Source organism: Clinocottus analis, unplaced genomic scaffold (genome assembly GCF_023055335.1).
Source record: "Clinocottus analis isolate CAN_PGR_092001 unplaced genomic scaffold, fCliAna1.0.p SCAF_8, whole genome shotgun sequence".
Taxonomy (NCBI): domain Eukaryota; kingdom Metazoa; phylum Chordata; class Actinopteri; order Perciformes; family Cottidae; genus Clinocottus; species Clinocottus analis.
In genome coordinates this window covers 13,727,250-13,750,671 of record NW_027176240.1, presented here as the reverse complement: position 1 = coordinate 13,750,671, position 23,422 = coordinate 13,727,250, and the positions used below count along the sequence as shown (strand labels likewise).

The 23,422-nt window shown below is 43.4% G+C and overlaps 2 protein-coding genes across 3 annotated transcripts; one reads left to right on the top strand and one right to left on the bottom strand.

Moving 5' to 3' along the window:
• Positions 1 to 370: 370 nt before the first annotated feature.
• LOC137780061 (fibulin-7) lies at positions 371 to 9,663 on the bottom strand. Its single transcript, XM_068568391.1, has 8 exons — positions 9,545 to 9,663; positions 8,199 to 8,361; positions 6,789 to 6,965; positions 4,405 to 4,530; positions 4,112 to 4,249; positions 3,411 to 3,548; positions 2,871 to 3,009; positions 371 to 1,505 (listed from the first exon to the last, which is right to left on the bottom strand). The coding sequence occupies exons 1-8, from the start codon at positions 9,620 to 9,622 to the stop codon at positions 1,133 to 1,135; spliced, it is 1,332 nt and encodes a 443-aa protein (XP_068424492.1). The 5' UTR covers positions 9,623 to 9,663; the 3' UTR covers positions 371 to 1,132.
• Positions 9,664 to 10,769: 1,106 nt separating this feature from the next.
• On the top strand, positions 10,770 to 19,651 carry LOC137780212 (zinc finger CCCH domain-containing protein 6). Of its 2 annotated transcripts, none has more exons than XM_068568649.1 (12): positions 10,770 to 11,002; positions 13,298 to 13,511; positions 13,609 to 13,719; positions 13,809 to 14,058; positions 14,459 to 14,601; positions 14,881 to 15,009; positions 15,121 to 15,237; positions 15,353 to 15,460; positions 15,577 to 15,800; positions 15,883 to 16,295; positions 16,396 to 16,596; positions 16,797 to 19,651. In XM_068568649.1, exons 1-12 carry the CDS (start codon positions 10,953 to 10,955, stop codon positions 18,299 to 18,301), a joined length of 3,465 nt encoding a protein of 1,154 aa, XP_068424750.1. In that variant the 5' UTR covers positions 10,770 to 10,952; the 3' UTR covers positions 18,302 to 19,651. The 2 variants fall into 2 exon arrangements, with proteins under 2 accessions (XP_068424750.1, XP_068424749.1); XM_068568648.1 differs by having other exon boundaries at positions 10,770 to 11,202.
• The last annotated feature ends 3,771 nt before the right edge of the window (positions 19,652 to 23,422 follow it).

Genomic DNA, 23,422 nt, shown 5'->3' with positions numbered 1-23,422 from the left:
AACAAGTAGACACACTAAGATATGTTTTCAAAATGTGACAGTTGCTGTTCCTTGAATTGAAGTCAAATAGAAACACTGTTTCTAAAGCATGTGGGAAATGCTGCTTTGACTTGTATTGTCTGTGAACTTATGCCTCCAGGGTTATATTATAAAACACACATTCTTCCTCTCCAAAGTTTCATCCATCCAGTCAGAGAACCTTTGAAAGCCGTCCAGCGTTCATTCATCAACTTGCATTGGTTTGAATTTCAGTCATTAAAACTCACTCATATTGGTAGAAAACTGTAGAATGAAATATAAGGACATTTAATAGCAGCTGTTCAGCGTCAAATGAGGTAGTTTTAACAAATACTGAAATGTTAGACCGACTTTATTTCAGTTATGTAGAGACATTTAAAATTCCAGATAAATTGTGTCGTGCATTTGCAAGCTTGCCAGATTAACCTTGATCTGAATATAATGATTTCTGGGTAACATACAGACTATGAGTAATAGAGGAAATATGCTCAGGTACACGACTGCGTCTACTGTTAAAAAAGAAATCCCTTAGTATTATTAATGGTGCTTGACAGCGGCAAGCTAGGACAACAAAAACCCAATATACAGTATATGATAAAAGATAAACATGTGGCATACAGTATGTTCCAATGTAAAAACCAGCAATAATATTTCCAATGAATTAGAGACTCGGGAGCACTGATGTCTTAAAGGGATTAATCATCAACAAAACGAGGGCAGTGCATCAGCCCCGCGGCCGGACCCTGAGCTACAGACATGATCTATGATGACAAAAAAATAAAAACACAAAGCAACAGCAATGGCCAAAACAGTTCTGCATCCCTCCCGACACATTTATGCTCATGTAGCTGGTTTCCATGCATCCAAACACACGCAGTCGAAGCTCATATGGACTTTAAGAAGCATCTGTGATGTGTTTTCCCATACTTTGTTATTCATATGTAACTGTTATAATATTGGCTTGCCACTCGCTCACTCTTTTGGTATTTTGGCCTGCGACCAGCTACTCAGGCAAATTCATTTCTGATATGGGAAGAAGAAACAGTACTCGTACACCCTTCCTTGCTCCTCTTCCCCCGTCTGTCTCTTGTCTTTCTCCTTCGCCAGCACGCTCTCAGAAGTTGTAAGGTGAAACCAGAAGGTTAACCCTGGCCACATGCTTGGCCTGAAAGGTGCGGTCACTGTACTCAGACATGTCCACATCGACGCTGATCTCCTGCGGCCCGCGCAGCTGCTGAACCAGTATCAGCTCACCAGTTTGCCTGTCTGAACGCTGCATGACAAAGGTGCCTCGGGAGTTTCCTCCCACTATGCCAAAGCGCAGGCTGTCCGGCCCGGTGCGCCCCGGGGCGGCGGCGGTCGCCATACGGAAAAGGGTGGCAGGAGTCTGCAGGTTGGAGGTCAGAGACAGGTAGTGGAAGGACACGGTCTTGGGAGCCAGGTGGCAGGATCTGCTGTCCATGGGGCAAGGGTTTCTCTCACACTGACTGCCGGACAGAAAGGCAGCAATTATTAGGCAAGGGGCATCACAGGACAAAATGGTACGTTTTCCATTCGGCACTCGTCATGTAATGCAGCCATTTTGTCACTGAGAAAACAACTATGTAATAGTGTTTCTAAGTGCCTCTTTGTGAATAAAGAGAAGTGACACATACATACAGTACATATTAAGTCATGGGGCCCGAAGGGTTGGATCATAGAAATCTGTAACCTTTTTTTTCTTTGCAGAACTTTGAAAATGCCATCTGCGTGCACGGCAAAAACCTGCCTGGCGTTATGAAATGGGGACACAGCTACTGCCTTTTTCAATTCCATGCTCTGTCCCTTGTTACAAAGTGTTTGCCCAAACATTTATTCATCCCCTTCACTGGCAGTGGAGCAGTATTTCACCACATTGATGGTTCAGTAGAAGCAAACAGAGCTTTGTTTCAAGCTCTTAAATGAGGCAGCCTGCTGACGACTTGGCAAATATGGAGATGGAAGTCGTAATATCTCCAAACATTTAGACTGAAGTTCTACATGGTTTTTAGGAAAAGGAAGAAAAAAAAACGCCATGCAGGGAAGTTCTGCTGATCATTAATGGTTGTTTTTTTTTCACGAATGACTTTCTCCACTGAGATGGAGCAATAACCACATCTCTTGTGTTTTATTGTCATTATTCCGATCGCTTATGATGACATTACACTAAAGTAAGATCAAGGAGCATCACTACTACAACAACAATTACTAATACAGCAATTAGAGAGATTACAGCAGGTCAAAGTAGAAGCAGGAGGTCGATTGGTAAACCGTAGTGGATTCAGTTTTAGGAATCCTTTCATCTGAAGCCTTTGATTTCTCTTCCAAAACGATTCGGTTAACTTGGCAGTTAATTGTATTGCTGCAGATCTCAGCAGTTACCATGGCAAGTTTAATGTTATTTTTTACCATTAGCAAAATGGCCAAAACTCTGTCTTAAGTTGCATGAAACCACAATTTCCCTTTATGTATCTCGGCTGGAGAGTTCCAAGGCTGTACCACTTTGCTCAAGTGCACCTCGTCAATGACAGTCAATACCTGTATTTTAACCTCCGGTTGCGCATGTCCGTTCACTGGCATGGATTAACTGCACACCTGAACACAGCAATAATCTGTTTTATTTCTGCTTTTCTTGCTATTCCAAGTCAAAATGCCCGCCAGGAGCCCATTAGTGTCTCACAGTCGGTTTTGATTTAGTATTCGTGTGGTCATTTGAAAATTGATGATAATTTCCCGCTGGCACGTGGAAGATGTGATCCTGGTTTACTTTTTTCAAAAGCTTTTCACTGACAAAACCGATGACAAATGGGTCACATTGGGGTCCAGCCACTTACAAGGGAGATGTCCTGACGTAGCTGATGTTGCCATGAGAACGGGGGCACTCTGGGTTGACGCACTGAAAGCTTCCCCCCGTGTTGATACAAGTTGTCCCTTGGCTACAGTTGTGCTGCTGGCTTAAACATTCGTCCACATCTGGAAGACAAAACAGCAGAGGCATGTAAGACTGAGACGCGGGCAGAGAGACTTGCCAGACTGACTCCCTGCTTCCTGGTTACCACAGGCTGAGCAGGGGGTGCTGCGCTGTGATTGTTTATTTGGGTTTTCAGTTTAGTCTCATGTCTTAAAGATCCCTTCTGATGGGAAAGGGTGAGGTCACTCATTCCACTGGCAAGCAGTGTCAGCTTCAGGGGTGCAAATGAAAGTGGTAACGAGGTTTGGGGCCGACAGACACCTCTGCAGAAACCAAAGGCTCAGTGCTAAAAGCTCCTCTCTTTAAGTCACAGGTATTCCCCTCTGGAGCTGCATACCCAGCCAGATCTGCAGCTCGGGCTCTGTGAATGAGTCTTTGTCCTCTGTTCCCTCTTGTCACTCACCCTCACAGTTCCGCCCGTCTGGGAGCAACTTGTAGCCGCTGGGGCAAGAGCAGTGGTACGAGCCCGGCACATTCACACACTCGTGGATGCAAAGCTTCCCTCCTTTGTCAAGCCGGTACACTTCACACTCGTTTACATCTGTCGGGAAACAGACAAAGAAATGCATGTCGTAAACATGAATCACATGGCCATTGTGTACTTAAAAGTATAACTGGGAGGGAGCCTTCAGGTAATAATACACCTTATACAGTTTATAACACACACCAAGGAACCAACATATGTTGATTCTGTCCCGCAGGTTAGCGTCAGTATTGAGGTCCATCAGGTTTGCCTGTTCAGCATTGTGGCATCAACACATTTGATGCAACATGAAAACACTCATTTAAAATTGTTACTCAACCAGTTACATCTTAAAAGCAACTGAACTGTGACCTAAATGGACGCTAATCCGCTTGTGGAGGATTATTTTGTTTGTCACAAACTGGTCTCTCAGATTTCTCTCATTTGAAACCATATTAATGACGAGAGGAAGGAGAAAAAGATTTGGTTACTCTGGGATCTTTTCAACAGCAAAGTCCCTTTAACATATGCCATGAGTCCTGCTGAGACGCCAGTGAGCAACCAGCTTCAGGGATCTGCTCTGTAGCTGACTGCGAAATGACATTTCCCCTCAATTAAGGAACACATTGTTTGCAGCTCACCCTGACAGATACTGTTGTCAGAGGTGCCACTCATGTGAAAGCCCGCATCGCAGCTGCAGTGTTGGGCTCTGTTCACTTGGGCACAGCGAGGTCTCCGGCTGAACGCTGGATCGTTCATAACACTCCACTCGGGCGGGGCTGCGTTGGGGGAGAACATATGAAAGTTGAAGACCTGTCCTGACATTTGACCTCGAGCTGAACACATTGTAAACATGTACAGAAGTAGATCTCAGTCTTGACTTACAAAGAAAATACAAACTTAAGTAAGAGTGTCAGGCATTTGTAGCACTGACCTGTCTGGGTTTGATGCTGACAGTGAGAGCCACTCCATTTCTGGGGGCAGGTGCATTTGTACTGGTTAACACCTTCCACACAGGTACCTCCATTTTGACAGGGATTACTTTCACACTCTGCTATATCTGTGGGTGCGGGAGAGAATAATCACTGTGAAAACTTGCAGCTTCTTCGTTCTGAGATACATATTTCTGAGATGATAAAAATCATTAATCTTGATGTTCCCTTTGACATTGTTTGTTGTCACAGTTATAATCTGTGAAAGCACTTTATAATCTTTTCCTCAGGCTAAAGGTTCTTTTTGGCAGATATGTAAAGTGGTAAAAAGTTTATCCAGAGGTATCGTCACAACCATATGCTTCTATCCGATTTGACAAAGTAAAAAATACCAGGGGCTTCATAATAAAATACATAGAATTTCAATACTATGGTTCACAGAAATCATACAGCAGAAAATGGTGTTAAGATTAGGTCCTCAAAGAAAGAAAAGGTCAACAAGAATGAAAGAACCTCTGTCAGCTCTTCCATCCTCCATCTACCATCCATCCAAAGAGCGGCAATAAGTATCCACCCAGTTTAATAACTGATGCTTAAAAATGAGAAACTGGTACTGTCATTATGGGCACAGTATGTCAACAGTAAGTCTCTGACACCCTTTTATTTGTTCCAGTTCTGGAAAAGTAGTTTTGTAATCAAAACTAATGGGGAGGACGCTTAAAATGTAAGTCAATAAAATCCATCTTCTGCTTTCAAAGTGCAATTGACGGTGTTAGTCTTCGGACATATGTTTTCTACTTTAAGGCTTCGTGAAACACAAGGATTTTAAAATGTGAAGGCTTCACAGTTGAGAATTACCTAACTTTTCAATAAGTTGTAATATGAAGGTTCTCAGGTTGACAGCAATTATACTCATGTTTTCATGCAAACTTCATTCATACTTGTTCACAAGCATGTCATCGCCTAAACCTGAAATGAAATGGGTATAAATGAGTATGAGTACAGTAGCATTTGTGGCTGGGTGAAATACGTGTCCCTCTGAATACATACTGGAGACATCTCTGTGGGTGTAGCACAGATCTATTAATTTAACCACCAATGGTACATTATTGATTATTCATCAAACTGTGGCCACAAAGATGACAATCCTGTATAGGAAGTGTGGCCACTCGATGCAGAAGTCTTACAAAACGCACAACAACAACAAAGGGAAACAAACTAGGTAATACATATATATTGTGATCTCTGCTTCTGTAGTCAGATCTTCAAGTTGTGTAGATGTTGAAATCATGAAGCAGCCTCTGCTCTCTGAGCCCACAGTACTGGATGACAACCAATCCCTTTAATGTTTATTTTGCTTCTCCAGGGGCCACCACAGGACCATAACATGAAAAGGCCCACTTCACTCTGCTAGATATTTTTAAACTCTTCTTAACTTTAGAGTTTTCACACTCTGTCAATACTGCTTTTTAAGCATGACTAAATTTAGCCCTCCTATGCCGAGCTCAAACACACAAACAGGGGATAATACTGTGCAGAGTCGAGGCATCTCATGTTGTTCTAACCATAAATGTCAATAAACGTATGCACATGTTCAACTGAGTGCGCCACTTGGAATTTCTGGAAGAGTGCCATCGGCACAGGCTGACCGGGCAATCAATAGCATGCTTAACATACTTCTGTGCTATCAGACCATGGTCTGGGTATAATGTCTGGACCTAACCCCGTCCAGTGGGACTGCTGTCAAAGAACCAGGGAAACATGAGCAAGAGAGGAAGGGTTTATCTTACAGTAGCCCAACCACTGCTGTTCATGAGGAGTGGAAACCTGGAGGGTAAGGCACCCCACAGTGGAATGCAGTACAGGTGTTTTTCTGTGTTCAGAGACATTTAATGCCATTTTAACGAGGGCTTCATTCAGTAGGCCGAGGAGCTGCAGCCATGCTAAAGAATGCCTCTTTTCTTTGCCTGTTATCTGTGTGTGTGTGTGTGTGTGTGTGTGTGTGTGTGTGTGTGTGTGTGTGTGTGTGTGTGAGTGTGTGTGAGGGGCTCAGTTGGCTTCTGTCTCTTTCAGCCTGGCATTCGGACGCCGCTGAGCCGAGGATGCCCTGCATTAGTGTGGGGATCTGAAAAATGCACAGACATAGCACTTCCTGGCCCAATGTATTCCACCAAATCAAAAAAGTAGTGGATGTATGTTTATCTGTGGAGAAAGTCATGGGGGTGAAAAGCTCCTCATCCTGTGATGGAAACATACAGCAGTTAAAGTGAGACTGCATTCCTCATCACCTGAATCAAATGCAACACTGGTCTCAAACATGGGTAAAAAAAAAACAAACGGCTATGTGCCAGAGCGATGGCCGTGGAATTTCATGTGTCTTGCTCACCTTTACAGATGGCACCGATGCCAGTCCAGGTGCCATTGTCTCGGCAGGCACGAGAGGCCGAACCGACAAGATGGCGACCCGGGGAACAAGTGAAATGAACCTCATGTCCAACTAAATACTTTGAGCCAAACTTGGTTCCGTGAGCAGGGGATTCCAGCGACGGGCAGGTGGTGGGAGCTGTGTGTGAGAGAGAGAGCACGAGAGGAAGCTGGTCACATGTGGAGTAAGCTCCCCGACATCCTCTGGCATTCCCTGCCTGGGGATATACACGTGTCACTGGGCAGCGCTGAGTCTTCACGAGAGAGGACGGTTCAAATGCCTCGTTTACAGTCAACCGGCGCGTCACCGGACATTTTTATGAGTCAGAATTTCACCAGCAGCCAAATGTTATGCTTTTTTGTCATGCTCTGGAAAGTTACAGGCTTGTATAGAATGTAATTACATTACACAACATTGTGAATTGATTAGGTTATGGACTTTTAAGAGAACGTATGCCTCATCCTAGTCAGAGAACATGTTTCCTATGTGCTTTCAACCTCAAGTAATAACTACCACTTACTTTAAGATGAAAGGAATAGGCAAGAATAAGATAGGGAATGCTGCACAACATTGTTACATTGTCACCAGATTATAATCTCTATTATTGCACCTATGCATATCTATTCACTTTTTATTTCAATGTGTACTTTTTGGTGATTGTTATCCTGATCTGAACATTTAAAGCTGGTGGTGCAGTAATTTCACTTTTGTCCTTTCATTTTGTTGAGCTTTTATTGGTATCAATGAAAAGTATCTGCTTCTTCCTGTCTTGCCAAGTACTCTGCAGAGTTATGGACAGCACTGGTCCATCACTAACAAATTGGCCTCAGTGTCTGCTGCCAAACAACACAATTCCTCAAATCCACTTCCCCTGTCAGGTATCCAGCTCTGTAACTGAGATGACCCCGCGCTGTTGGATGAATACGTAATCCCATAATAAAAGAAGCAATATCTGTCTCTCGATTAACAAGAAATCTGTTTGAAGATGAACTTCAAACATTGAATGTTCCCAAAATGTTGTACATTTTATACTTGGGAATATGCTGTTGCCTTTAAGTGATAAATCATTCACTGAATGTGTCAAACCTCAGTGATATCTTGCATGCATGAGGAACTTTATGGACTGTCAATTGCATATCCACTCATTCTGTAAACTCTTTGTAAAAAAATGTGTAAAATAATTTTTGAAGTTTATAACTCTATCATTTATTAATGATCACCTACTCTAGAGCGTGTTGATGAAGATTAGGATGTAAAACAAAGTGCCTTTTTCAGACAAGACATGTGACAAGGGACAGCGGGAAAAGCATGGATGTAAATATCAAATGAAGTAGAAATAAGTGTACGTGCTGTTTTCTGCTTATTACTCACCAGCTGACTGGTCAGCTTGAGGTAACTTGGAGACAGAGTTCTGGAGCGTCGCCAGCTTTGATTTCATGATCCTGAGGCCCTCTGTAAATCGCATCTCTTGGCCTTTCAGAAACTTCTCCATTTGTCGAAGCACCCCGACCACCTGGTGCTTGTCCATGCACGTCTGTGGATAAAGCATGAGCACTGTGAGCAGAATTAAGAAAACCAGCACAGGAATCAAGTATTAGTCATGAGCTGTGAATACACATGCATGTGCAAAAATTCGAAGTAAACCCTATGTTGTTGTGGTCACACAGAGTTTTTATTGATACTAGAATAAATGATGTAACATGTTGTTTTTTTTTATCTCATTTGCATGGTGCAGGCACCATGATTTCTTTTTATTTTGAACTCTATTTGCTCTCTATTGAGCTCTATCTTCCATTCAGCCTCATTGCACATACATATTCTAGGGATATTCCCGGCCCACCATCTCCCTTCTTCTCCCCTTTCCACTTGCTATCACAACTCCAGTGGCAGACACAGCTGGGCAAAAGCTGTTTGGCAGATGTCAATGCGACCTAAGTCTAAAATGCTGTTCTTCTGTATAGTTTTGCATGGGGGTAGGAAGGAAGGCACATGCTCATTGGGGAATCCTGAATGGGCAAACCCAAAATAGCATGGGTGCCAATAGCAGTTACTTGAGTTAAGAAAGCTTGTCAAGCCATTACAAAGTTCCAAAAGAAAGTGCCTCTAATCCTTTCAGGAGGGTTTATTAATCACATGCTCATAGGAACAATTTCTCTGCAGCATACCTTACATTCCTGCACTTGCATTGGGAGGGCCTTGCACAAAAACAACTAGCTTCAATACATTCAAATTCAATGTGCACATGGTTTGGACTTGTGCAGCAGTTAAACCCGTGCTCTGTTCCCTTTCCCTTCAGGCAAATGGGAAATGCCACCAGCAGACAAGACATGAGGGGGCTCATATCCGGATGCTATAGGACGTTTTTGTGAAAAGCAAAAAGTATCCTGCAATTTCTCCAGTAAAAAACTGTAGACTGGGATCACAAACCTGGCAAAACTTAAAGGCTACAACAATAAGCTGGAAAAGGAGGTTTAACAGAATACAACACAATATTATTAGTTGGGGAGACTTTTTTTGTATGGAAAATAGGATTAAGATATTAAAATGGATTACTTTTCATCAATTTTATAAATACTTCCCAAACATAGTTTACGTAGTCAGAGTTTAAGATTTGATTAAAGAACCTATGTCCAAACACACTTAAGTTTAGATAAGTTGTCCAGACGGCAGCTCTTCCGGGACAAGTGACTTGTTGCATTTAAGTAGATTGCTCTTACCTGAACGGCAGCATTGCCACTCTGGATGGCTGTCAAACACAGCAACAGCAAACACCTGCGTCGAAAAAACAGTGCCATCTCTTAAAGTCCAGCAATAATAAAGTGATCCTGTTTCCTGTTGGTGTTCGTCAAGATTTGGAGCGTTGGTAAAAAAAAAAATAAAAAAAATCCCCCAAACTAGTATCTCTGCAGCTCTGTCCACTCGTTTGAAGAGTTTGGAGGATGCTCATCAGGTGTCCGACGCAGAGATGCGCTCCCGTCTGACTATCTGCGCTCTCGAAAAGTTCAGCCTCTGAGCTCTGCACGCCACCTAACTGTTTCCTGCAGGAATCCCTCCCACCGAGATACTCCCAAACATATGTGTATTTTTCTCTTTTTATCTCCATGTTGCTGTCAAGGAACAGTTTACAACAGAGTCAGCTGTATCTAATATATACGTATAACATGAACTTAATTATATGTGTTAACTGCGCCAAAAAAAAGGTAAAGAAAAACTTTTTTTTCCCAATACGACCTCAAGTGACTAGATCTCTTCAGAATAAGATCTTCGAGGAATATTATGACGCTCACCACGAAACAGGTCGTTAAGCCTTAGACATATTCGGCTATACACGCCTAATAACCAGTTATCGATCAAGTGAGCCTTACTGACACGTTCACCGTTAAAGCCACATCATTTTATGAAGACTATAAAGAACAACATTAGTTTTGAGCTTATTGTTGGTCTATTGATACACATTTTACTCACTACCGGACGTGCATCATATTTACTTGTCTGTATGTATGGTCTTTTAGGGTTTGCTTGCAGTGCCAGAGCGACATCTAGTGGTCAACTACAGGACTGCAGGAGCGCGTGATATAGAGCTCACACACCGGTTGAAATACGCAGCCATTAATACAGCGATGACGGGAATGGACCTCAGCTGTTTTGCTTTAATAAATATATAACAATCTCGGGTTGTTGTAAGTGCGTAAACCACACATTCATAAAATAAAACGTCGACAAAGGACACAACTGCGCGTCGTATACGCTTTATTGTTGCAGATGTTGAAAATAACAGACGTTGATTTTAAACCAATGGAACCGCAGCCCTCGTCACCCGTGCAACGTTTGGCCAATAGCAGACGAGGATTTGTTGCAACCAAGTTAGATTGATCTTCAGCGGACTATATATATATATACGTGGCGGAATACACAATCCAGGAATGTGCTGCAGACCTCAGAAGCCATTTTGAGATGATGTCCCTGTTGAAAAATCCTATGAAGATGCTGAAATCAACGAACATGGTTACATTTCTGTCTGTTTCTCCCTCCGCCTTCTCTATTTCACCATGGCAGCGTTCAACCGACGGGACATTAGCAAAGCGGGGTATCAAGCTGTGCTCACAGAGTTAAAACGTCATTGACATGAAAGAGGACAGTGTCCGTTTACTGTCTCTGTCGAGACATGTAACACCGTGAGTTTTTTCCAGTCTGAAATCTTCCAGCATCTCTCACAACCCAACGTCTCCTCGAGTGACTGAGTTAATTCACTCTTGTACCGGGGAGAAGGGAGGCAGATCCGCTCTCCAATGGCTTCTGTGAGCCTTGTTTCCAGTCCCCCAGCCCCTGTTCTTGACAAAAACATGACAGACTCTGAGCTTGCAGGGGATGAAAGGTCGAGTAACATTCTTATGCAATTCTTGATACGCTCATTTGTGCGTTTTGAGTGCTGTTGGTGGGTCTACGTGCTTGTGTTTGTGTTTTCTTTATTTAACCATGAATTGCAGGTCTAGGGTCCACGGTTTCCCCCCCCATCCCCCTCCCCTCAAAAAACATCTTTGCATGCCTTTTTGGTGCAATTGAATATCGCTGTTCCAAACAGCCAAGCGTTCCCGTCATTCATGATCATTTCCATGCAAGGTAGCAGAGCTCATCGTTTGTGTTTTTGTGTTTCTGGGATAAATTCATGGCTTCGTTGTTGCCAACTGCAGGGGACTATGCAAATGACTATGATGTAAATGGAGCAGCCACGCCCATCCTCTTGCTGTGCTCCCCCTCCCGGGCACCTGGCGCTACTGCTGAGAGCGAGACAGGGTTCACGGAGGGTTGAGGGGTTATGTGCTTCTGCTGGATTTGAGCCTGTGTCCCTGGTCTTTAAGTGCTTGCTGGGTTGTCGGACCATGTTAACTAAGAGGGTCACATGTTTGCCGGTGTCAAAGCAAATATGTCACTGTGTAACACTAGTTCAAGCAGAGAAGAATACATGACCGGTGTTGTGTTTTGTTGGAACAAAAGCTGGTGTGGACTGTGTTCACACCAGGATGGCACCTGCTTTTCCTCTCACATGGCTGGCCTACTGCTTTTAGGTCCTTTTTTAAAAATGGGTCTGAAGAGTCAAAAGGAACTTAAACTATAATTGTGCTCAATCAGGAGAATTGTGGTTTTATTGCAGCCAACAAGTCGACTATTTATGCTGGGGTATTTGTATACCATCCTTAAAGCCAGTATTCTACCAGTGATGCGAGTGTTACGTATTTTACTTAATTTCTAATTATTTAATTCCATGATCAAATGTAACAGGAAAGAGTACCCCGGGGATATTGAAGTTGAATTTGATGTTTTATATTGAACCTTCTGGTCTACAAAATATATTTCGGTATTACGATGCTTTATGAAAGGTGCCCGGTCAAATCCTGTCTTGTACTGGTGTCGTAGAAAGAGGCAGCTGGTGTCTGCGAGCAGACCTGTTGAACTTTTTTTTTCAATTGCAAGGTGTTTTTGTTTCACACTCAAAACCTTCATTTCTTCATAGTTTAAGCAGCCGACATTAAATGTTACAAATATGATAACAGTGGAATGATTGATGTATGAATTCATTCTTTTAAAACATGGTTTTAAATTTGAGGTGTTGTAAAAGCTTTCTTATAGCTGCCAAAGGGGAGTGTTGTAAGTTAACCATCTAAATATACCCGACCCAGTCCTGTCTGAGACATGACGTCAAACGGCTTGGTTGTGAAGTACTGGCCTGGTCACCAGCTCAGTCATGTCCTCTGCAGACACACAGGGGTCATGGGCGCCCAACATTCTCATAACCGTAATAGACGTTTAGGTTTTTAAACATTAACTTCTGTGTCCAGCATTGGATGCTCCTGTGAAGATGTCCTGCCTATTAGATGTTTACAACTCTTGCAATAATTCCTTCAAAATAGTTCCTGAAGGAGCACTCACGCCCTTGAGCCAGATAGTGTTTGTTGGACATCTCATCAAAAACCTACTTTTTCTTTGCAGTAATTTGCATTCAACTTTGTTATATGTGGGCCTAAATCATACTTAACTCATCTCTAACTCCAGGCCGTCATTAAATCATTACACTGAATAACCTTGCTTTGAGAAATTAGAGGTTTTCATGGATGTTACTCAACCTGAGGTTACATTTAATTAGTCTTTCATGAATTAACCACACACTGATTCACAGGGAATCAAAACTAAGCCTTTAATAATTGACAAGATGTTTTAGTGCAGGAAAGGCTTAGGACATTTTGGAAACCGTCTGGTGTGATAATTAGTACTTTACTCCAAATGAAGGGAAAATACATTGACATTTTAATGTAATTTTATTTTAATTTCATATTAAATCATGACATCAGAGGTTATTTGTTCATACGATTTTTGATCATGATGTAAACAACACTTTAACCATGTCTCTGCCTGACAAATACGGTGAACACTTGTACTCATTGTATTGACTGTTTTCCTCTTCTTTTTTTTAGAGAGGATGGCGAACTGGAAGATGGAGAAATAGATGATGAAGGGATTGGAATTGAAGAAGAAAACAAAGAGGCTGCACCGGGAAACGAAGACAAAGAGAAGGAGAAGGAGAAGGGAAAAGGAAAAGAAGAGAAGACTCACAGGCACTCCAGGAAAAGATACAAAAAGACTCGAGAGAAGAGGAGGTCTAAAAGGAGGAGGCGCGACAGACAGAAAGTAAGATAATACCGCAATAAAGGCATGAGTTTGAACTACTCCTAATATTCCTCTTTAATGTTGTGTTTCTCCTTTGATCCCTCTGCTCTCTCCTCAGCACCACTCCCCCTCCAGCAGCTCCAGCTCAGACAGTTATGACTCTGACTACGACCGACCAGAAAGACCCAAAAACCGTAAGAACCAGGGATCTGATGGCCAGTCCTCTCAAGTGAGTTCACCACTGTTGGCATGCTGACGCTTACTTTTCATAAAGGCCTCATTTTGTGACATTTCTCTCTTTGACTTTCGACTTGCCAGCATGGACGGGATCCAAAGGGCGGCCATGGCAACTCACAGAAATCCCCGCCGCACAAGAGCAGTGATTTTGACAAATACAGCGACTACAGTGATGACAAGTATGACTATGATGAAGAGGATGAGGATTATGAAGATGACATGTCCGAGTACCCGCAGTCAAAAGAGTCCGTTTCCCAGAGTCGTGGAAGAGGACGCTATGCCAAAGACCAGATGAAGAGAGGAAGCATGAGGGGGATGAAACAACAGCAGTGTATGAATGCTTTTCAAAATCAACCACTTTCATATCTGATAACTTGTGTAGTGATTTATCAAGAATGAACTATTTAACTATTTTCAGCTAGCACCTCACAGCAACAAGGGCCTGGGTTTGATCCCGGTCCTTCTGTGTGGAGTTTGCATGTTCTCCGTGTGTCAGCGTGGGTTCCCTCTGGGTTCTCCAGCTGCCTCCTACAGTCCAAAGACATGTAGTTTAGGTTGATTGGAGACTCTAAAATTGTCCCTTGATGTGAATCCTTGTCTGTGTCCATATGAGTTCAGCCAATGTCAGCTGGGATCGGCAACAGCGTCCCTATATAGGAGAAACAATTTGGGTAAAGGAAAAGGATTGGTACAATTTTTAATTTCATGTTAATGATTTTTTTATTTTGTAGTTGGGCAGAGAGGAAGAGGCAGAGGGAGCGGCCCAGGAAGAGGACGTGGGACGCTCTACAAGAACAAGAAGCTGAAGGGCAAACCGTGGGGAGGACGTGGACGAGGTCGAGGAGGAGACCAGGGCATGGAAGACATGATGCCAGTAAGTTTGCCAGCCACATGTATTAGTGTTATATAGTATTTTAATAGAAAACAAGCCACAGCTGTCCCATAATGTTCAAAGCATCATGATGAAGCTGAAGTACGGTATATTGTCTGCACCACAATGTAATATGCATTTTTTAGAAAGCAATTGAGACAAAACTGGTTATTCTTTTATTTTTTCAGTGTTTAAGCTTTTGAATGTACTGTTCAGCTTTGTAATACATAAGTTGAGAAAAAAAAACTAAGACCACATCTTGTTGTTTATTTTGTGTCACAGGAAGGAAAGAATTCCTGCGGATTTCAGAAGAAACGGCCAATTATGAGCAAGGAGTTTATCAATCAGCACACAGTAGAACACAACGGTCGATACATCTGCAAGTATTTCCTGGAGGGTAGATGCATCAAGGTACAGTAGCGCTTATGTTGTTTTTACTTGCCTTGATGATGTACGCTGGAATATTGTTAAAATAAATAAACACTTTTATCCGAAAGCTTGAATATAATTTTCTTCATACAGGGGGAACAGTGCAAATTTGAACATGAGCTCGTCATACCAGATAAGAAAAAGGAACTTTGTAAGTTTTACCTCCAAGGATACTGCAGTAAAGGAGATAATTGCATTTACATGCACAATATCCTTCACTAAGCACAAGTGTTGTATTTACATATGTGTCATCGCTTCTCGTAATGAACTGAAAGCTCGTTGTACCTTTTTAATTAGTGCTATTCCTTAACCTGTGATTGCACATGAATACCCATGCAAGTTCTTTCACACTGGAGCCAAATGTTATCAGGGGGACAACTGCAAATTCTCCCATGATGCGTTGAACGATGTGACCAAAGAGTTGCTTGATAAGGTAAAACAAGACAAGACAGTTAAAAATGTATATATTCTTTAACTTTCTATGCCAAGTGATGCTCGGCTTTAAGGGTCAATAGTTGTCTTATTTCTGCTTTCTGACTTAATTATCAGATAATTAACACTGAGGAGGAGAACGCCCGTGAGGATGAGTTGGAGCTGGAGGATCTGAGAAAGCAGGGTATTGCCCCACTTCCGAAGCCCCCACCGGGAGTGGGGTTGCTGCCCACTCCCGGTCAAAGCAGTCCGACTGACAGCCAAGCGGGGAAGAAGATCCCCTCCCTGTTTGAAATCACGGTTCAACCTACTGTTGACTTGGCGCAAAAAATTGGTCTGAGGTAACTAAAACCATCTGAAATCAAACTCAAATCAAACCCTAAGGAGCTTCTTCACAACATAATTGTGCTCCTTATTTTTCAGTGGATCCAACTTCTCCCAGAATCAGGGTGAAGGCACCGATCAGTTTAGCGGAGGCTCCGAGGACGCGCAGAGTGGAAGTATGGCGCCTTCAGGCTCCTCTGCCGTTCCTGTTCCTCCCCCTGGGTCTCCTCTTCCCATAGGCCACTCCACTGGACCGCTTATGCAAATGAGCCCTCCAGGACTGCACCCACCACACCGATTTCCAATGCAGCCACCAATCCCCCCTGGTCCACCTCCACCCTTCCATGGAAACCGACCCAATCTCAACCCTCAGAATAATATGCAGGTGCCTCCGTTCCCTCCACCAGATCTACAGATGCTGCAGAATCTCTTCCCTTTTCCATCGTTGGGTCAGAACCCAGTAGAGTTCTTCGGAAACTTCCTGCGAAACCAGGCCATGGCTCCACAAGGAGGTCAATGTCATATTTATATTGTTATCCAAAAAAGTTTATTTATCTGTTAAGCCTAAGTGAAATTGCAACATTGTTTTTCTATGTTTTATTTCCATTGTAGTCGACCCCGGTGTGGCCTTCATGCAGAACCTCCAGCAGCAGCAGATGGGTGCAGAGTCACAGTTGCAGTCCTTACCACCCGCTGTACAGAAGGCCATTTTATTACACCTGACGCAGCAGCAGCAGCAACAACAAGAGTCACATCCACAAGGAAATGAGCCACAGCGAGCAGAGGGCCAGGATGATAACAATGCAAACACAGGTAAGTTCCTCTGGGCAAGAAGCAGGTTCTCTGACCTAGTTCAGGTAAAACTCAGTAAAAACGCCCTCAGAAATAGAGCACTGACTGATGTAAAAAGATTATTACCAAGGAAAATGATCCAATCAGTAAACAAGGTGCTTAAACACAAACATTTTACAAGAATGCTCAGACATTAAATTGTATATCGATCTTTTTTGCAGACGAAACTACAAACTGGTACTCAAGTGATGAGGAGGATGGGAGTTGTGTTTCCTCCATCCTTAAATCTCTTAAGAAGCACAGTGAGATGCAGCAGTCTAAGTCCAAGCCCCCACAGACTGCCCCAGTTCCAGCACTGGGTGACCCTCGGCTTGTGAAGGAGAGGGCCCCACCCAGTGACCCCCGCGTGAAGACAGACCCTCGACAGCGACCCCCTGATACAAAAAAAGAGTCTGATGGTGTTGCAGACCCACGGTTCTCCAGAGACCCCAGGAAGGTGAGACCAATGGAGCAGAGTTCCTATCGCCAGCAGAGTCACGCTGTTCCTCGGAAGCCTCCTACAGGAGATGAGGATGATGACGGAGAGCGGGAACTCAGGGACAAAGCTGTTCTCATCCCTCTAGACGCTGTCGCTGATGTGGGGCTGCGAGACCCTCGTTGCCAGTTAAAGCAGTTCAGCCACATACGGGTGGACATCCTGCTCCAGCGCCCAGCCTTTGCACAGGCAGTGGTGTGGGGCCCTGAGGACCTCCTCCCTTCCCTAGTGCCCAAGCAGGAGCACTCCATCAACCTGCCCCTCCCACCTCTAATTGCAGATGCTCAGATGAACCGAACAAGCCTGCCGGACCATCCCCCCGTCTCTAGCCCTCCATCGATTGACCCCAGACTGGTAGCTGCACGTTTAAAGGAACGTCTGAGTCGATTGCCCTCTGGATCTCTCGAGTCCCGATCCTCCACTGAAAGACCTGTCGATCCGCGTCAGCACAAGACTCTGGACCCCAGGCTCAAGCGCACAGTGAGTCTGGATTCCAAGCTGCTGTGTCAGAAGGTGCCCTTCTCTGTAGGAGGAGTCGTGGACCCCAGGTTACACAAGGCCAGTGTGAGCTCCTCTCCTCACGCTGTCCAAGTGAAGCCAGAGCCGGAGAGGCTGCCACCTTATGCCCCCCGTCTGGCGTCGTCTGGTGGAGGGCTAGAGAGTCCCACCACGATCCTAGGGGGCATCAGTCTGTACGACCCTCGTACTCAAACCGAGCAGGGTCCGAAGGAGCCAGCGGAGGCTCCCAGAAAGACGTTGACTCTGAAACTCCCGGCTAAGAAAGACAATACTCCGCCACTGTCACCAACCCAACGAAGTGGCTCTATGGAAGAGGGCAAAAGCACAGTCGTCTCCTCGGATAAACCTCCACCTTCCAGTTCTCTCACAGTGCCTCCCGTCTCCCCCGTCAAACCCCCTGCAGTTCATAACCTCCCCATCCAGGCACTGGCCGGGCTAATCCGGCCCCAGTACACTGACCCGAGGCAGGCCAAACCAGGAGGAGTGCAAGGCTCCACGGGAGCACAAGAGGAGGCGGAAGGAAATAAGAAAGGGGAGAAGGAGGAGCAAAAGAAGGAGGCCATGGAGGAAGAACCAAAACAGAACGATCCACAGGAGGAGGAAGACGACGACAGAACACTTAAAGATGTGTTCAAGACTTTTGATCCTACTGCTTCCCCTTTCTGTCAGTAAACAGTGGACGTATATAAAGTCGCAGGAGATTTGTATTTTGATCTTAATTTAGCTTTACGATAACTTATTTATTTCTGTATATAAATGATACTTTACAGATTCACATACTATTTAGTGTGCCACACATCTGTCAGTATGGAGAGGACTTGTCCACAGATGCAGTGTATAGTTACTTTTAAACTAACCATTATATTATTGTGTGTGTTTTGAAAGTGTGTGTATGTTCAGGTCTTTTCATCATTGGTGAAATTTTCATGTACGTTTTTAAAAGATCATAAAAAGAAATGATAACAACCTGTATAGTTCACGAAGAACTGACCCACATGCGTTCATCCCACACGCTGAAGAATAGACGCTCCAGTCACTTCACACTCAGATGATGCAAAATACTCATTAGTTAATTGTAAGAGTTCCCTCGAGATTCTTATCTATTTCCTTATTTCAAGGCACTTTTTTATATGGTGTGATCTTTCTTTGTATGTTTACTTTTATGAATGATTATTTTTTTTCACAATGTCACATATATTTTCTTGAATATTTAAATTTGTATTCACTTGACACATTGATATAAGTTTGTGATTAGTCCACCTCTGACGAGACCAGGTCAGATATTCATAATATAGTACTGGTCTGCTCGGCTGAGAAGAAAAATGTAATTTTGCTACATTGTGGCCATTCAACTTGTGTTTTGTATGTTGTCAGACCTTTTAAATTGTAAGTGGCCTAAATGCATTGTGGACATAGTTACTGTGGCGTGTGCTTCTCTCACTTGTTAACCTATAGCAGTAATGACCGTTAAGATAATATTGGTTACTTCATTGAATTTGTCATCGCCATTCCTCAAAACACTTATTGCTCACAAGCCTGTGTGAATAGTGAGTAAAGAGTTTATCAGAATAAGAAAGTAAGAAGTTTATTATTCAAAGAAAGGCAATATTCTCTTGGTCACATTGCATTGCTTTGAGATAATATGACTATTTTTCATGTTGATTTTTGTTGGAGATGACTCAAGAGGAGACCATGGGGTTATGTGTCCTACAAAAGGTAAATATATATTCTGGGCTCACGGTGGCGTAATGCTCGTCGGTTTGTATTGTTTGACAGTCCTGTCTCTGTTAAGATGAGCCGTGTTGGACTGAAACTAAACTATGTACTTTTTTAAAAATCATTTTCATATTTCACATTGTATATACCTGTTTTGTATCACATGTACAGCCAGTTTGAGTGTTTTAATGAATAATGCTTTTTTTTTTGTCAGTTTGGTGGTTATGGTTGTGATAATACTATATGACATTTAACACATATTCTTGCCACATTTCAGTGGTTTTGTTATGAATAACTGAAATAAAGACATACAACATACAATATTTTATTTCAGAATCACACATCAAGTTGCATTGTTTCATTTCAGTGTAAATAATAGAATCAGTAACATGTCCAGCATTATATCAAATCTAAGGATTGCTTGCTAAAAGGTCCTTGAGCATGACGTGAAGTCTAAAAAAGTGCCCTCTCGGGATTAAGTGGGTTTTACATTACGTCAAATAGAAAACAAAATTTGTCATCAAAGTTATGCTTCTTATTCCTTGAGACACAAATAAGACGCTTTGAAGCGGTAGCGGTCACTTGAAGCCAACTGGCGCGGCAAGACTGGGTGCTACTGGGTGCGTTGAGGTCTTCCTCAAACCCAGCTCATCAGTCTCGGGGTTCGAGGTCTGCTGAGCTCGATGGATCTCCAGTTTCCTCCTCCACTGAAAACACAAGGCTGTAGCCTCTACACCGTCTGAGTTTGGCTCAGGCTGCTTCAATCCCTGGAACGAGAGAGCAATCGTGTCGCTTTAATGGCCGAGGAGAGGCTTCACATATAGTTTGAGCTAAGCTTATTTATCTACGGTAGACGGGACAGATCTGATGTCATCACAGAATTGATTTTGCTTTACTGTGATGCAGGCGGTCTCTGCAGTATGGACCCCACGCAGGACCGTCTGCAGTAGATTTTGTGTGTTCTTCACCAGGATCTCATCAGAGGATTTGCACCCAGCAGGTGTTACGGCATTAACACTAAGTAGAGATGAAGAAAAACTTATTACTTTTCTTATTTCATAGCTTAGTTCAGTGAGTGATTGTATTTATTTTTTTATTTTGCAAAATTCAAAAAAACTAAATAAACAAAATAAACGATCATAAAGGAGATAAATTAATATCACAGCGCAGGAAGAGGCAAAAAGTCAACTGGGCTGATTAGAAGCTTCCATCTATATAAGATTAAACAAACAAAATCACAAACATAAAGTGAAACATGTATGGTCAGACAAGAAAAGAAAAAAGAAAGAAAGAAGAAAATAACAATGATGTAATTTTGTCGTTTTGTGGGCATGTGAAAGTAATATGGTAAAATGCTACAAATCCCCACGAGTGAAACAACTATAAATGTATTAGATATAACAGCTAAAACAAGAAAGATCCAAACACTAATACATCAAAAACTCTATCTCTTTCTTCTTCTTACCTGGAGATGATGCTGAGCTGGTTGGTGATGGTGAGAATCTGCTCAACTACGCGGGAGAGTTCAGCTGCACACTGTTTATCCAGGCAGTGGGTGGCAATGACTCTGATGAACTGAGTTACTGACTGGCAGTTTGAGATCACATCTTTGGCTGCAGTGACAAATGCCTCTTTATTCTGTAAAATAAAAATGGAATTATTGTGGAGGAGGTTGCCTGCAAATATCAAGATCAAGACAGTGAAGTGCCCCCTGGTGGTCAGTACCAGCAGTGGGCCTTTCTTCTTCAGGTACTGAGTCATGTAACATAGTGTGTCAGCCATCTTTCGGGTCATCTGGACAATTCTGTTGTCCTTGGGATCCCAGCTGTCACTTTCTTGCTTTAGAAAAAGGGATGTGAAGGTCAGCGAAGAAGTCTCTTTGTATGCACCAGATCTGACACCGTCCTATAATAAAATGTAGGGACATGATTTATTGTGACATCAAGGAATCACTGAATTTAATATGTTGTTAAATTTGAGATAATTACACTTACAATATTTCCAGGTCTATATTTTGCAACAAGTGACAGGTTAATATTTGGTTCTGAAGCATCTATGCTGTCTGTGTTGCCTCTCGGCCACGACGTCATTGTCACGTCGAAGGGAAATTCAACTTCTTTGACTTTACATGGGACTGTAGCCAACACGTCTTTGATATGCTCATGTGATCTGCCCTGCAGACCAGCCCTGATGTGCTCTTTAGCCTCTTGGTGAATCCCATCCTGCTTCCTGACCTCCTCTGCCACATAGTGAGCTTTGGCGGACCAGCACTGTATCTGCACTTCCAGACTGAGTGTGTCACAGATATAGTGAGTCTCTACCATGAGCCTCGCCCTGCTGACTATGTCTGAGATCAGAAAAGGCAGGCGGTCGTTGATAGACCTCAGGTCAGAACGAACATGTGGGTTGCGGATGAAGTGCAAGCAGTCCTCCACTCTTTTGGTGGCACTTTTGACATTTTCAAACAGCGTTTGAGCCGCGTTGTCAAATGTTTGCTCCACATCCTCCGCGTTGTTCTCCCGAAAGTGTTCAGCAGCAAAATAAGCAATGCTGACCATATTTTTGATTGCCGCATCGTAATCTTTATTTGCTTTGCCTAAATGAGAAGAAAGCACTCTAATTTTAATCAAAAGATGTCTCTGGATGAAATTCGACTTTGCAAGTTGCATGACACTGGGAATTATGTCAAGCTCTTCTGCAGCTTTGAGATAGACATCAGTCAGGGCTTTCAGCTCATCCTGGTATCCTGTTAACTGTTTGGATTTGTAAGCACTTCTACAATTCAGGCTGGTTAGCCTCACTGCCTCTTGGATTCGAAGTGAGCTCTCCGATAGCACTGAGAGCTGTTTCTGAGGGCTCAACTGGTTCATTGCAGTTGATGTTCCCAAAATCTTATCAAGAGAATTCAACAAAACCTGAATGGACAGGCTCCAGAGGATACAGAGTCCCTCTAGTTGATCTAGCTTTCCTTCCAATGAGGTGGAAAACTCTATGAGATACTTTGTGTTGTTCTGGGCTTTGTTTAACTTGTTGTGTAAAACGCTAAATGTTTCTTGACCGTCGCTTTGCAAGGTTAAATCCGACGATGTCAAGAGTTGGACGACTTCAGCACATAAAGTCATCACTTCATTTAGTTGTTGTGTAACAGTGGCTGCCGTTGTGGGCAGATGCCCTTGCAGCTCAGTGTAAACGGCATTGTACCAGGTTCCAGCTACTGGCAGTAAAACCTTTCGGGTGTTGGTGATCAGGTCAGAAAACAGCGTGCTGTGTTTGAAGACGCCCTCCGTGCTCATCGCTGAGCTCATTGCCGTTTCCTGAGCCGTCTGGACGAGCAGCGGAGTCAGTGACACCAGCTCTGCTCGAAAACCTTCCAACGTCTGACAATCAACCGCATCCACAATGGCCAAGGCTTCCTTTGCAGCTTGAGCATAACAGTTTGACAGCTCAAAAACACTAGTGCAGGCCCGGTTGAGAGCTGTCACATCTTTCCCTTTAGTCACGGTCACAACTTCGTACAAGAGGGGTAAAAGGTCGAATTCAAGAGGTTTGTGGATCAGTCTGGGCTCAACGGAGACAGCTGCGATCTGTAAATCATCAAAGTCAAATTTACGAGCCAGTTCTGCTTCTATGCTTTCCTCGTGTGAGTGTTCCTCCTCATGTTCGCTTTGGTAATCCCTCTCCATAACCTCTAAAACAGGGCAGCCTCTTATCATATCATCCAGGTTCAGGTCACCGTTGTCTTTCACTGGCACACATGGCTGTGAGATTTCCGGCTGACGTGCCTCTTCTCGCAGCGGGCTCAGGAGATGTGGATGTTGTTGGCCGTCCAGTCCACTTCTTAACACCTTAAAATGCTGAATGGCCATGGAGACATGATCTGAAAAAGTAGAATATACCTCCACATTTAGACTGGAACCTAAAAGCATGTCTCTTACTGACTCACTCACTTTGGTCCGAGATGACTGGACCTGTTTCAGCAGCACCAGCAGACCATTCCTGTGGATAGGGTCATCACTTTGGTCCAAGTGCCTCCTCACTGAGTGAACCACGAGCTTCATGTGACAAAGAAGGTTTGCA